This window comes from Lemur catta, chromosome 18 (genome assembly GCF_020740605.2).
Source record: "Lemur catta isolate mLemCat1 chromosome 18, mLemCat1.pri, whole genome shotgun sequence".
Classification (NCBI taxonomy): domain Eukaryota; kingdom Metazoa; phylum Chordata; class Mammalia; order Primates; family Lemuridae; genus Lemur; species Lemur catta.
The window spans coordinates 48,605,075-48,620,262 of record NC_059145.1 but is presented as its reverse complement, the minus strand read 5'-3'; the positions used below and the strand labels follow the sequence as shown (position 1 = coordinate 48,620,262).

Below are 15,188 nucleotides of genomic sequence, written 5' to 3'. Positions count from 1 at the left end.
GGTAGCGCTCCCGGGCATTCCTCACCATCCCGGAGCACCCACCCACCGCGCATCCCACACCAGGCTCAGTGCTTTTCAGCTGTGTGTAAAATGGTTTTTTTTTTTTTTTTTGATTGATGCCAAAATGAATAAAGATAATTTTCTGTATCCACTACATGAGTGATGCCCACAAACAATTCCCAAAATGCTAAGAGAAAAGATAATTTGCATGAATAAGCAATGACAAGACGTGGTAGGATACGGTTGTTTTGCAGTGGCACGAGAGTGGCTCCCGACACACAGGAGGTGCTAAAATACGCTTCCTGGGCGAGCACTCGTGCGAGAAGGCGGGATCGAGCGCCTGCGCCCAAGGAGGGGAAACCCCGCCCCTAACTGTCCCCAGCCTCCGCCTCCCACATATTTGTCCCGGCCCTCTCAGCCTTCTCCTGCCTCCCCAGCGGGACCCTCGGCCCGGACGCTCCCGAGGGGAGACCAGACCCTGGGGCCTGGCCCGGGAGCCCGCACGCGCCCGCTCCCCGCTGTCCCCCCTGGCACCTGGCACCCCCGCTGCGAAGCCACCGTGCCACGACCTCCCCGTTCCCTCTGCTAAGCCGGAGCGTGGGCAGCGTCCTCTGTCCAGAGAGCCTGGACGTCGCTGGCAGTAGGGAGGGGAATGGCCCCTCTCAGGACCACAGGGTCAGGGTCAGAAGCGCCCGGCTCGGCGGAGGAACGACCCGCCAACCCCCGTCCGCGAGCAACACCTGGCTCCGATCCATCCGCGTCCTGCCCGGCCGGCTGCTACCCGAGATTTCTCACCTGCGGCAAGAGGTGACTTTTACTCCTGCTGGCGGGGTGGCCCGGCAGTCGGATGTCGAAGAGCGCCTGCAGGGCGGCCTGCGCCGCCTGGCCCTTGGCCACCTTCTTGCTGCGCCCCGAGCCCTCGAACGTCCTGCCGTCCACGCTCACGGCCATGACGAAGCTGCGCGCGCGCGGCCGGGCCGGCTCCGCCAGGCACACGTAGCGCAGGCCGGCGCGGAGCTGGTTCAGCAGCACCACCGGGTTGCGCTCGCCCGCGGGGCCGGGCGCGGGGCCCACGAGGTCCAGCGCGCGGCACAGCAGCCGCCCGCGCCGGTAGGCCGAGGACAGCAGCTCCGCGTCCCCGGGGCGGCCGCCCGGCAGGCCCTGGCGCGGCGCCGACGGCTCGAACTCCTTGAAGAGCGTGTCCGGGAAGTCGGCCTGGTCGGACGTGAAGTCCGTGCTGGGGCTCGGGCAGCCCATGGTCAGGTGGGCCTGGCAGGCGTTGGGGAACTGCACGAAGGACTTGAGCGCCAGCTCGGCCGCGCGCATCTTGGCCTTCTTCTTGGTGGGGCCGGTGCCCTCGAACGTGAGCCCGTTCACCTCCACCGCCACGGCGAAGACCGGGGCGTGCACCGGGCCCGTCTGCGACACCGTCCGGTACTGCAGGCCCGGCTTCAGCTCGTGCAGCTGGACCAGCGCGTTCTTGGGCGTCACGGACCACGACAGCTTCTTCCAGAGCAGCTGCAGCTTGCAGAGGTGGGCGCCGTTCCCTTCCTCCAGGGGCCGTTTCCGTTTGGCGCCGGGCGCTCGGTCCCCGGCGGGCAGCGGCCTCGCGCCCAGGTTGCCCACGTTGCGGTTTTCCTTCACCTCCGCGCTGCTGGTACCTGGAGGTGAGAACAGATTCGTCATGACCCGGGGCACTGGCAGGCCGGTTCCAATGACAGACGCTGTTGCTGGGACGGGCGGCACAGCCGGAAACACAGGGCCCTTGCGGGCCACAGCCCAGGCCTGTGAGACCGCCCTGACCCTGTCCCCGCTCAGAGGGGGGGCGCCTGGCTGGCCGGGAGGAGGAGGGACAAGTCCCGGAGCACCGCGCGCGGGGAGAGGAGGGTCCTGTCTGCCCCTGCTGTGAGAGTGGGCGGTGCTGTCACCCAAGCCCTGAGCCCTCTGCCAATGCTGCCCCAGAACCAGACAGGTGCCTCTTTCTATGAGTTTTGGGCAATTTCAAAGGTCAGAGAGGGCTTTCCTGCGGTGGGAGTGGTCTGTGTCCCTCCCACGTGGGTGGGGCCTTCCCACTGCTGGGGACGTTCAGGCGGGTGCCCAGTTCCCGCACCCCAGGGCCGAGGAGCGGCAGCTCTGTGGGTTATGCTTCTTGTTCTCCCGCCCCAGGTCCAGTTTCTCACAAGCCGACCTCCTGGCTCACAGCCAGAGGCTGGAGGGGCCAGTGTCTCCTGAGCCCCCCTGGAGGGAAGTCCCAGAGCCCAAGGGCCGGCCCAGTGGCCATGGCACGCAGAGAGGGTGACTGTCCCCTGCAAGCCTGGCCGCTGCCTGTTTTGGAAAATGCAGTTGGCTGTCGGCATCTGTGAGTTCTGCATCCAGGGGTTCAACCAGCTGCAGGACAAAAATGTTTTGGGAAAAATGGGTGGTTGCGTCTGTATGGAACACGTTCAGGCTTTCTCTCCCTTGTCATTATTCCCTAAACGACACAGTGCAGCAGCTATTCACATAGCGTTTACACGGTGTTGGGTGTTATCAGTGACCCAGAGGTGACCGCAGGTGTAGGCGCACCTCATGTTGTTGCGCGTCACCTTATCGACCTGTGCAGGTGTTGGCTGCGTTTTTACAAACGGAGGTGTGTGAGCCCTGCTTTGGGCAGGTCCGTCGGTGCCGTTTTCCAACAGTACGTGTCATATCTTTTCTCTGAGTTCCATTTGGTAATTCTCAAAGTATTTAAAACAGATCTTTGCTGTTGCTACTGCAATTGTTTTAGCATACAAACAGCGCCCATGTAAGATGGCAGATTTAGTGGATAAACGTCACATGTGTTCTGACTGCTCCACTGACCGGCTGTCCCCATCTCTCCCTGTCCTCGGGTCTCCCTATTCCCTGAGACACAACAACATCGAAATTAGGCCAGAGACAACCCTACAGCGGCCTCTCAGTGTGCAAGTGAAGGGAATCGCACATCTCTCACCGGAAACCGAAAGCCAGGGTGGGTGAAGCCCAGTGAGGCAGGCGTGTCGAAAGCTGGTCCCTGCAGGACCTGGGTACTCCCTTCATTTCTGCCCGAGATTCTCCCCACCTTAACCAGAGAGGCAAGGATTTTTAAAAAAACAACAATATCAAAGTGTTTTAAGGATTTGCACCCACAGATCGGTGGCGATGAGCCTGAGGACCCCTCCTCTGGAAAGCATTTTGGGAGCGCCCAGTGAGAACAAAGAAACCCACACCCCACTCAGCAGCTCTGCTCTTGGGGTGCGCCCTAGAGAAACCGCCACACGCAGAAGCACAGATGGACAAAGATGTTCCCTGCGGCATATTTTTGCAAAGTCGGAAACTTAGGAAGTGCCTCAGTTCCCATGGTTGGAGGAATAGTAAATAAATTGTGATACGATCATACTACAGAACACTGTAGAACAGTTGCATCTGATGGATTATATCTGTGCGCTTCAATGTAGATGAACCTCAGAAATAAAATGTTAGATAATAAAATCTACCTGCAAAATAATCCATAGGGTCTGATATCTTTAATATAAATTATAAACACCAACATTGTATGTTATTCCTGTAATCACACGTATGTGGTCGAGCTGCGCATGTGTGTGTAATAAACACATGGCCCACCTTCTCCTGGGGAGGGCGGGAGGGAAGGGGGTGACTTCATCTGTCTGTGATGCTTTATTTCTTCTGCATAAAATGATCATCATTTACTATCAACAACTGGGTGATTAGTGCATTTAATGACACTTTAATTTTTCTGGACTGGACATCTTGGGTCACTGTTTTCTGACAAAGCTGCTCCGTTTGGAAACCTCAGCCGTGGACGGCCACGTGGCCTGGGGAGTCCCTGTCACCCTTTGCTGGAGAACGTGCTTCCGGAAGGTGGACGCCCAGGTTTGCTGCAGAACACTCTGAGGGTCACAGTAAGGAGCAGAGCCCCCCCCCCGAGACCCACCTCCCCCTGAACGTGGGCTTTGCTGTTTCTCATTCCTTCAGTCAGCCCTGGGCGTGGGTGTTGGGGTCACCATTTCCAGGTGACGAAATCGGACCTCAAAGTGGTGCAGACGCTGGTTTGCTGAGGCGACGTGGTCTGTGAATTGTCACGATGCCGTCCAGTCCCGGGAAACTGAGTCCCCCCCCTGTGCTGTCGCTGGAAAGGTGATTTTGGGGAAACCGACTATTTCCTTCATTTCCGTGGCTGTTGTACACTAATGCCCTTCTCTGGGCTCCCTGGAAGAGGAGAGGAGGCTGAGCCCAGAGTTTGTCCCGTGTGTGCTGGGTCCGCGAGCTGAGGACACTCACCGTAGCCCTGTCCTCAGGGACTGGAGGGCTCAGCCGGGGGAGGCTCCGCTCCGGTGCGATGGGTACTTTCCCGTTAAGCAGGTGGAGATCGAGGTGACTTGTGCAGCTAACCTGAGCTGGAAGGGAGGGCTTGAGTGCCTGGCTGGGCTGACATGTGGACACGCTCCCCTCTCACGGCCTGGAAACCGGGCAGGTGCGATGCGGCTGGTGGGCACCGCACTCCCCACCCTCCACCTGAGATGCTGCTGCTGCAGAATGGGGGGAAACGCACGTTTCTCAGGCCCCTCGAAAGGCGTCTGACATTCAAGGATGTCTTTTCAGGGCTGCCTGCTGCCTGCCCGTGCGGCTTGGGGTGCACCGATCCCTCTCGGCCACGACTGTCACTGCCATCTGGTCGTCCCCGCCGAAGGCCCTGGGCCCTGCTGTTCGCCAAGGTCTCGACATCTCACGAGTTTGCTTTTCTGAATTGTGAGGTAGCTCTGGTATTGTTTTCTCCGGCAACTTGCTTCTAAAAAATAGTAGGTTTAGGGGCATAATTTTGTTCAAAAGTGTGACTCTGAGGGCTTTAGGAGTTACAGGGGCATGACCTTCATTTGCAATCTGTTTCCGTGGGAACAAGCACTTTTGTCAGGCGTGTGCAGGTGCGGGTGTAGACGCAGTCTGGGCTCCGCTGTTCCGGGTGTCGCAGGACAAGAGGAGGTCACCAGAGGTCGCTGCCTCCTGCCTTGAAAACGTCCTGCTCCCTCAGAAGCGGCTTCTCCACACACAAAATGAAGAGCATCTCCTCGTTGCTCTCGGGTTGGCAAGGCAGGCGTTTATTTTCACAAGAACTTTCCAGAACCTACTGAGTGTCAGTGACCTTGGTCGGGCGTACGAAGAGAAAACCCAGGCTCTGCATTTGGGCCTTTGGGCCTGGTGGGAGAAACCCTGGTGTCCCTGCCCGGACGATCGCGAGGCGCTGGCCGCCCCAGGGTGGGTGAGAGCCGCTCACCTCCTGGACCTGGTTGGAAACAGGTAGAGGATCCTGCTGGCGCTTTGCTCTGGCGACGTGGGCGCCTCCTGGGACCTCAGCTCTGGTTTACAAAGTGACATTTTTCCTTCCACGAGGAGGGTATTAAATGCGATACACCCCCCTTCCTGACCCAGGAAATTGTTCTCGGTTTTTCCTCTGTTGAGTTAATAGGTTTCCCACACACGACTGTCACGTTAATAACCAGAGACAGAAAGTCAGGAGACCCAGAAGCTCCTGCGTAGACAGGAAAGCGTTGATGTGTTTGCTGGGTGGGGACTCCCTGTCCCCAGGGTCTGTGCCCACCGGGTGCACCGGGGTGTGGGGAGGTGGGGGCTCAGCCCTGTCCTCGCTGTCCTGTGGGAGCTGCCCGTGGGGCACAGATCTGCAAACCTGCCCCTGAGTTTCGCTGTGCCCCGGGCCGAGCCTCTGAACACCCCTGGGTGGGAGACGGATGTTGGTGCTCCTCCCGCACACAAGTACCGAGACTGATGCAGTCGCTGTGGACATGCGTGTCAAAGCACCATGCTGCACACCTTAAACACACACATGGAAAAATACTTTTTTCTTAATTTTTTGAGACAGAGTCTCACTCTGTTGCCTGGGCTAGAGCGCCGTGGTGTCAGCCTCGCTCACAGCAACCTCCAACTCCTGGGCTCCAGCAATTTTTCTGCCTCAGCCTCCCAAGAAAAATACTTTTAAAGAAGTAAATTCGACTTAGCCTCGCGAAGCCTGCTTAGCCCAAGGGGTGGGCGGCTCTGCTCCTCCTCCGCGGGGGCAACTCGGGCCGGAGGCCACCGCTTCTCACCACCCCCAAGGGTTCCGGCTGTATACGGAGCCCGAGCGTGTAACATGACAGTGTGTGCCCGTGTGCGTGTGACCCCGTGCACACCGGCTCTGCGGAGAACCCTGGGGAAGCACAGAGGGGAACAGAAGCGCACGGTGGCCCCGGGGGGACAGGGCAGCTCCCTGCCCCCTGTCCTCACTCAGGTGACCTGTGCGCATCCGCCACACCTCTGCGTCCCTGGACGTGGCTTCTCGGGGGTCTCTGCAGGTGGCACCTGGTTTTCAGAGGGTTGCGTGTGTCCTTCCGTGGTGGAGCTCAGAGAGGAGGAGGCAGACACAGGCGCAGAACAGCCGTGAGCGGCCGGGGCTGCCAGGCTCGGGGGGGAACGCGCAGTCGGGCATCTGCACGGAGGACGCAGATGAGACTGTCCTTTCTCCCCACGCGACGGTCCCCTGAGCCCAGCAGTACAGTATCTTGTTTGACAAAAACGTTGACAAAAAGTGTTAATGCATACAAAGAATCTTGGGGAGAAAGAGCAAAATTTTAGGTTGTCGTGGCTGCGGCTAAACCTGTGTTTTCCAAGTGCAAGGCACTCTTCTGGATGTATTAAGTTTGCTGCTGTGGCCCTGAGATTGGGGGACCAGGCGGAGGGTGGGCTCGTGGTGGGGTCTCACTGTCGTAGTCACGTGCGCGGGGCCCGGGCCTGCTGCTGCACTTGCCCGCGCCCTCCCCTTCCCCCCGGCTGCCCGGCGGGCTGCGCCCTCCGCCTGGTCATTAAGCACGCCCGACTGCCCCACGGCCGGCGTCATTGGGACTGCACGCATCGCTAATAATGACGCCGCGTGTCTTCGGGTCAGACGGGAGCCGGGGAGCCAGCCATCCGATGCGCCACGCTACATTTGAAGAGATAATATTGTTCCTGGTGAAGGTTATTCTGCAGCCAGGCAGCCCTTCCTCTGCTGGAGACGGGGCGTGGGGCCGGGAGGAAGGAGGCAGCCTGGTTCTCCAAGGGCACCGGCCAAGGGGCCGGGAGGCCTGGGATGGGGTTTGTGGGAGGCAGCAGGATCCTGGAGTCTGTGGGGCACACGGGGACGGCCACACGTCCGGCTGGGCAGCTGAGGAGGTGCCTCTTTCAAACACCCGCCGTGCACGGCCCCTGGAGCCGGCCCTGCCGTGACGGAAGCCAGCGGGGAACAGACACAGCAGGCGCGGAGACCTCCTGGCGGCAGAACCGTATGGGCGTGGGTGGGGGCTTTGCAGTCCAACAGCCTCGGTGGCAGGAGGCTCTTCCCAGGGGTCAAGTCCTGGCCTCTGGGCAGGGGTCAGCAGGGAGGTGAGGCGGCTGGGGGTGGTGGGGAGCAGGGACTCAGCGCTGCGGTGTTGGAGGAAGGAAGCCTTTCAGGGTCCAGCGCTTCCGCACACACAGGTCTCAGGAATGTGGCATCGTGTGGCCGACCCGCAGCCCAAACCCAGCCTGCTGGGGACTGGCTTCCAGGTGGGACCCCCGACACCCCCGTCCTCAGGTGGAGGGCATGGTGTGTGCCACACGTGCCTGCCCGTGTCCTGGTCCCTGTCCCCAGTGCTGGGCCTTCAGAGCCAGGCCTCTCAGCTGCACACAACACTGGGTACCTGCCGGGTTGCCGGAGATCTGGGCGGCCCAGGGCAGCCGGGTCTCTGCCCATCCGCATCTGGGTGGGACGTGAACGGTCTCATGTCAGAGCTAGGGTGGCCAGACACGGGTCCCCGGGTGCAGAGCACATGAGATGTGAGGTGGCAGAGCAGGTTCACATGTGCTACCACCAAGCCCACCCTTGCATGCACACAGGCACACACACTACACACATGAACACACATGCACACAGACACACAACACAACCCACATGTGATGGACACACATGCCACACATGTCACACACACACAAACAACACACGTGTCACACACACCACACACATGCACACACATCACGCACACAGGCGTTCGGGCAGCAAATGGGTGCGACCACATCGGCAGTGCTTAGAGGACGGAGGGAGGGACACAAGCTCCCTCCACTGGTTTCTGATGTTTCACAGACTCACCAGGTTCCTTCCGACCGGAACGTGGAGGTGCAGATGGAAACAAGGAAGCAGAAAGACAAACACTAAGGGTGTTCTTAAGTAATGCCTGTGCGTCTCTCACGTGTAAACATGTAATGACACGCAGAGAGCTCGGCGTCACACACCAGGAAGAACCTTCACACGGGCGGCCAGCGCGGGTTTCACTCTCCGAACTGACCCCCCAGGGAGCGGGTCCTGGCGTGGAACCACGGACACACTCAGCCACCCTGTGAAACTGGGTTTGTCTGGGTCATCTCTGGCCTCTCGGTTTGGGGGGTGTTTTTCTATACTGTCCTGTGATTTTCCCGAAACAAGAATCTTAAGACAGTTCCAATTAATCTGGACGTTTGTCTTTGAAAAATCTATGAAAATAACTTAGGTAAATTAATAGCGTCTGAAAGGGGGATCAATTTCAATCAATCTCATTGATTAAATGTGAGATTCCCCCATCTTAACGCATGAATTTAAAATTATTCTTGTCTGCCAGTTTCCATGCATTAGCCAGCGAGTGGAATTAGGGGAAATAGCTTTAGTTATGGGCAGGGGCCAACCTTGACTGGGTGGTCTGTGTTCCAGGCCCCACCCCAGCGCCGTGGTCGGGGTTTGTTACCGTCCCACCCTACGAAGGAGGCTCAGAGGCTGTGAGAGGTGAGACTCGTGGCCCAGGCGGGGCAGCTACAAGGACAGAGAGTCAGAGGCTTCCAGAGGGTCTCAGCCCCACCCAGCTTCTCTCCTGATGACCCAGCCTCCTCATTAGCCCTGTCCTGCCCCTGGAAGGGGACAGGGAAGGTCCTGTGTGGGGTGTTCCTCTCCGGTGACCTCAGGAGCAGAACAGAAACTTTCCAAAGGAGCCGACGTTTGCTTCCCAAGGTCTTGGGCCTCCGGTTTATACAGAAACGAGGCTACCGCATCTCTGTAAGGTAAAAGCTGTCTGCTCCGCCCCCAGACACTCTCCAGTTCTTGCTAACCCTTATTTCCCTTTGTCCTGGGGGAGACTAGCCCGAGCCTGGGACTCCACAGCTCCCGGCGGGAGGGAGGAGGGACCTGGAATTTCCCTCCGTGTGCACCAAACCGCTTCGTCCGCACGTCAGGCTGGGCGTGAGGTGTGCACGTGTGTGCTCGCGATGTGTATGCATGTGCGTGACGTATTTTCTTGATTTCTCTCTCTCCTATAGCCACAACTTCTGAAGTCGCTGTCAACAAATAGGATAATCATTTGGGAGTTTTCCAATTTAGATCTCGAGGGAAGAGAAACAACCTCTGTCGAGGTTTCTGCAGTCGGGGTCCAGAGCCCGCCCTGGCCCGTGGGTTCCTCTCCTCGCCCGGCCCCGTCTAGAACCAGACGGCGCCCGAGGAGAGGAGCAGGATGTTTGCTGTGGTTCTCACACTCAACAGCTCTCTGGGTTTGCCTTTGTGGAGTAGCAGGGTAGTAGCCTCAGTTTCTAGCACTGTCAGTAACTGTGTTGCTGGGAAGCGGCTGCTCACAGCTTCCGCTCTGCTGTGAGAAGCGGATGGAGAAACGTCAGACGCCCCCAGGCCAAGCCAGCCAACTGCGGTCTCTTCTTGATCCAGACGACAATCGTGGGGGCCACCCTTACGCACCTCCTTCCCCCCATCCCACAACAGCAGCGAGTTCGTAACCCTTTGTGGCTGAAGGAGGCGCCCATCCGACGCTTTCCTCCCCTTTCCAAATGTGCGACAGCGTGTGCAGACGAGAGGGGGCTGTCCTGTGTGCAGACACCCCCAGGACTCTCCCTCCCTCACCTGCCCTGTCTGCTCGGCCCCTCGTGGGTCTGAACCGGGGGTCTGCTTGGGCCCCTTCCCCGAACCCGCTCTGTGGCATCCCGATGGCGGCTTGGGCCCCTCATCGGAACCGTTTGCACAGGAAGGCCCAGCCCCTTCCCTGTTAAGTAACTGTGTGAACCGTGTTCCAAGACACTGAGCATTTTTCTGTGTGCTTTGGTGGGAAAACAAAGGAAAGAAAGGAGAGAATAGTCCAAGAAAACTAAGAAAATTGTTTAGTTTCCTGTAATCACTGGGGCCCTCAGTCACACAGATATTAATGACGCTCTCCTGTGGTTTAGGTAAGGATGGGATTGCAGGAGGGGATGGGACCCCAGGTAAGGATGGGACCCCAGGAGGGGATGGGAGTCTGGGGGGTTGGGAGAAGACCTTCCTGCTCCAGGGGTGACCAGGCAGGCCCTGCCCCATGTCCCCAGGCCTGCCCCATGTCCCCAGTGGTCTCAGTTTTGGGGACCGTGGGAGACACCCCCCCACATGGACCAGGGACTTCCGTTGTTTGGGGGGGCTGCTTACTCAGGGTGTCTTCATCCTCTGTGTTCGCGGTGCCAGGACTGAGGTACTTGAAGGGAGCCAGGAAGGTTGACAAGATGCTCACTTTGTCTGCAAAGGAAGGAACAGGAAACACATTGACCCCGAGCTGCCGACAAACCCTGGTTCCGTAAGTTCTCGTTGCCGAGGGCTGGACAGGGAGCTGGAAAGGTCAGTTTGGTCTCAGACACTTCGTTCTGCTTTGGTCTTTCACTGAGTTTCTGACAGTTTATCAAATCGGTCTCTCCACTGCATTTTGAACTTTGTGATTCCCTCCTCCTCCTCTTCCTTTGCTACATCCCCTCATCCCGTGTGTGTCCCTGGGAACTTCGGGGCGGGGGGCAGAAAGGCCGTGTGCAGGGCATTTCACAGAGAGCAGCTAAAGCGAGTAAGAAATTTCACAGTCAAAAGGGAATCGTACGAATAAAGCCAAGACTCATTTTCCCCACTAGAGGAGACTTTGCTTTGTGTACTTGAAATGCCCGAGGGAGAAAGGACTTTTCAAAACTGTCGCCTTGTCTCTTAGGGGGCGTTTGGCAGAAGTGGGGGTGGCAGTGGGCGCTGTGAACAGAGAGCCACGCAGGCGCCCTGGGAGTGGCCGTGCATGGCGGCGGGGTGGACAAAGTGACCCGGTGGCCGGGCAGGCAAAGGCTGGGCTGCTCACGTGTCCCAGGTACCAATGGGAAAATGCACCAAACTGGGAAATGCTCTCCTGATCAATGAAACATGTTTTTTCTCCATTGTCTCAGCTATTTATTTCTTGCATAGAGAGATTGAGGAATTGTAGGTTGGGATACTATTGGGAGAAATGAAAAATGATGAATAAAGGGTGTCCAAAGTAAAACTCCTTATTCTAGAGATTTCCATGGCCAAAATCAAACCATAGGAGTTAAGAGTTCTGTCCACACGCAGAACCTGCTCCACTGGGGAAGGGGGGTCCTTCCAGGCTCACGGCACACAGAGCCTCCCAGCTACGGCTTTCAGCCCCTCACATCTGCACAATGCACTATGTTGCATTACAAATCTTGACCACGTTTTCTAGAAAGCCATGGAAGGAAATGTTCCTGTTACTCAGGCGACGTGTACAGGACGTGGCAGAGGCATTTCCAAGTGCTCCTGCTGTCTACGTGGCTCGGAGCGTCCCCGGCCCTGGGACCGGCCACTTTGCCCTGCAGGTAACTCCCATCTCCTCCTGCAGCTGTCTACACCCGGGGGAAGGATTCTTTGCAGTTACCGAGTTTATGTCCCCACAGAGGACAACTGTCCACATGTGCTCCCATCTCGGCACCGTCTACCACGACCTGAGTGTGATGCCTTGTGAAATCGCTGATCGGTGGTTTATGTGCCCTTGGCCACCAGGAGCCAACCCCGGCCTGAAACTTGCTCTTTTTTTTTTTTTTTTTTTGAGGCTGGGCCTGTTTTCTCTTTAGCTAAGCTTTCCAAAGGCCAGGGGAGTTCACACTGAAATTCATTCAGGAGTCTGTTAACAGCTATTATTTCCAGTAGGGACGGGCAACAATGTAATGTTCACACAAAGAGAACAATAAATAACTCAAACATAAAATGCCTGCTCCTTCTTCATTCTAACAACGAGAAGAATAAGCCCAGGGAAGGATTTGCTCCCTGAAACCTCGCAGCCCAAGACAATTCACTGCGAGAGCATGAAATAGCTTGCTTGAGTTATAATTTCATTACGGGAGTCCAATAACGTTACACAGAGTGTGAGGCTCAAGTGCTTTAGTCTGGAGGATCTCAAATGAAATTACGATTTTTTAATAACGCAGGGCTACCGGCCAAACACCCACAAAAACACACTAAACTGTTTCAGTGCTCACCTTGGCAAAATTGTGAAATGTTTAAAGATGGTTTTAGAGCCATCAGAGTTTTCACTTTCTGGTGTTGCTAAGATTTATCAAATAAAATTTCAGGACCCATTAAAATTGAGTTGTAGATAAATAATGGATAGTTTTTTAGTGTGTAGACATTTCTAATGTTGTGTGGACATACATATACTAAAAAGCCTTATTCATTGTTTACCTGCAATTCAGATTTAAGGCCCTGAGGACCTTAAATTCAGAGGACCTGAATATAGAAGATGCACTCAAGGAAGATGTACGAATGACCAATAAGCACACGAGAAGGTGCTCAACTTCACTAATCACTGGAAAGATTAGAATCAAAACCACAAAGAGATGCCACTTCACACCCATTGGGATGCTGTCATAAAAACACAACAGAACAGACACAAAACGACGTGTTGTGAGGATGTGGAGAGACTAGAACTCTGTGCAGCCTGGTGGGTGAAACGACACCATACCACGGGCCGGCAGCGGCACCTGCAGGTCTCCACCCAAAGGAGTTGGGGCTCACAGAGACGTCTGCACACTCAGGCTCACGGCAGCCTGGGTGTGGACACAATTCCAGTGTCCTCCAACAGACGAGTGGACACACAACGTGTGGTAAAGCCACACTGTGCAAAATTATTCAGCCTTCAAAAGGAGGCAAACCCGGGCATCTGTGACAAGCTGGGCTCGACCCGGAGGTTGTGCTAAGTGAGCTACGTCAGGCACAGAGAGAGGAGCCCTGCACAATCTCACTCACACGTGGAGTCTGAGGAAGAAGAGGGCAGAATGCAAAAGTGATTTGATGAGGCCAGCGTTAATCTAAAGCCAGAATTGATCAATGCTGTCATAAGAAAGAGACTCTAGCCCAATAGCCCTCATGAACGGAAGAAAGTCTTTAACAAAATACATCAGCAAAGCAAGTTTAGCACTGTGTAAAAAATAATGTTTTTTGCAGCCCACTTTGGGGATATAAACCTGTGTTGTTTAGAAGTAATTTATAAAACAGTTTTTAGCAAGTAGGATGAACATTTTAAAAAACCTTGCAGTCCATAAGCACATGTCAGCTGTCAGAGAAACTCGTCTGTGTGAAATAGCATATTGGCTGAAAATTTTAATAAACATGATAAAAATGATAATGGCTGGAATATCCGAGGATTCGATCTCATACATTGCTTCCTAAAAAGCACCGAATATTTCATAGCGTGGGCTATTTGAAAAGCACATACATTGAGCTCTTTGGCACTGTCCTTATTTCACAAATCGAGAGAGGTTTGTCCTTTGTCTTCCTCTTTTGTCGGCCACATGCATCTCCCGTGTGGGCCGCACAGCTGTCTTGAGTGATTACGTGACTGGGGAGAAGGCGGACAGTCGGGTCCACAGAACTGTGCCGCTGCCCTGGGGCTACAATACTTCAGCCTCTTTTATCAGTTCCTGTCTTGTGTTTTCTTTGTGCCAAAACACACTCCGGCAGATGGGCTCCCCGACGCCTGACCCACTTTCTCTCCTCACTGTATTTTCCAATCAAACAGGTAAGTCCTCAAAGGGACAGACGCAGACCTTCACCGACAGGTGGGGCACCCTGGGACGCAAGAAAATCATTGACCTCGGCTCAGGCGGGAGGAAGGACTGGCTAACATTTGGAGTGGAGGCGAGGAGTCTGTCGCACACCCTTTCAGGAATGTGTGTCCTGAAACTCTGCCTCCAGGCCCCCATCCTGCCAACAGCTCAGGGGTGTTCCGGAAACTCCCAGGACATTCCAGGCCCACACTGCATTTTGCAAAACACAAGCAGCTTTGATTCCTTTTGGTGACTGCAGGGTGTGCGTCTCTTCCGGCAATTTCAGAGACGGGTAAAGCAAGGGTTTGGTCACCTGTCCCTTGTGCAGGCCGACTTGTGAACTCCCCAGAAACTCAGGGTGAAGCCCCGCCCCAGTCCCTCGGAATGTGACTGTATTTGGAGATGGTGTTTGTAAAGAACTGATTAATTAAAAGGAAATATAGAGCTTCTAAATTCCTCTCAAAGTTCCCAGATCCGTGGGCGTCATCCCCACGTGCAGTTGCAGTAGCTCCGATGGGAGCCGCCGGGGGCTGCGCGTGAAACCACGACTCTGATTCCTGGCGGCAGCACGAGGTCCATTGGCTGCACGTGAGACGTGGGGCTCTTTTGTGCAATTTGTGCTTCTTGGAGGGTTTCGTCTCCAGGGCATTTCGTTCTCCTGCATGGCTTCCCTCCAAGCCGGGGCAGCAGGACATCCCCGGTGAGTCAACGGTGAGTCAGAGGCAGGTTGTGGACCAGCGACCGCAGTGCCGTGCGCAGGCCGGAGGGCCACGCAGATGTTCTGGGCTGGACCCTGCACCGCGCTCCAGCTGACTCGGTTTCCCTTTGGAAAGGGGGGAAGAGCTGAAACACAGCAGCACAGGTGCCAGTTTGCCCCACGTGCCCCTCCAGGTGTGAGCGGTGGGCACAGACGCAGGTCTGACAGGTGATGGACGGGAAAAGGTGGATCCTTGCGAGAAAGTGCATGGAACTGGGAGAAAAGTCCAAAAGCGTGTGTCCACGCATCGCTCGGGGGGACCCACAGCTTTCCTAGGGTCTGCACGGCCGGCAGCTGTGCCGGGAATTCCAGACTGTTCCTCATTTCCTGCTTTTCTGGGAAAGGAGGCCGTGGAGGCTGCGTGACATCCTCCTCCTCCTCCTCATGTCAGTCCAGTGTCCTCTGTGAGCCGTGCTGCTCCGGAGTGGTCACTTACAGCCCTGGTGCCACTCGGAGAGTGTGCCAGTTTGGAGGACTGAGTGAGAGGTCACCTGCTTGCCAACAAAGCCCC

The 15,188-nt window shown here is 56.2% G+C and overlaps 1 protein-coding gene across 1 annotated transcript in view; it reads right to left on the bottom strand.

The window, feature by feature from the left end:
• Nucleotides 1–14,615, bottom strand: part of ADARB2 (adenosine deaminase RNA specific B2 (inactive)) — a 58,368-nt gene extending 43,753 nt beyond the window's left edge. Inside the window, exons 1-3 of the mRNA XM_045530480.1 lie at nt 14,414–14,615; nt 10,505–10,591; nt 796–1,661 (exon numbers count right to left, since the gene is read on the bottom strand). Of these exons, the coding sequence (XP_045386436.1) occupies nt 796–1,661; nt 10,505–10,591; nt 14,414–14,615 (1,155 nt within the window). The remainder of the gene's footprint in view (nt 1–795; nt 1,662–10,504; nt 10,592–14,413) is intronic.
• Nucleotides 14,616–15,188: the final 573 nt, after the last annotated feature.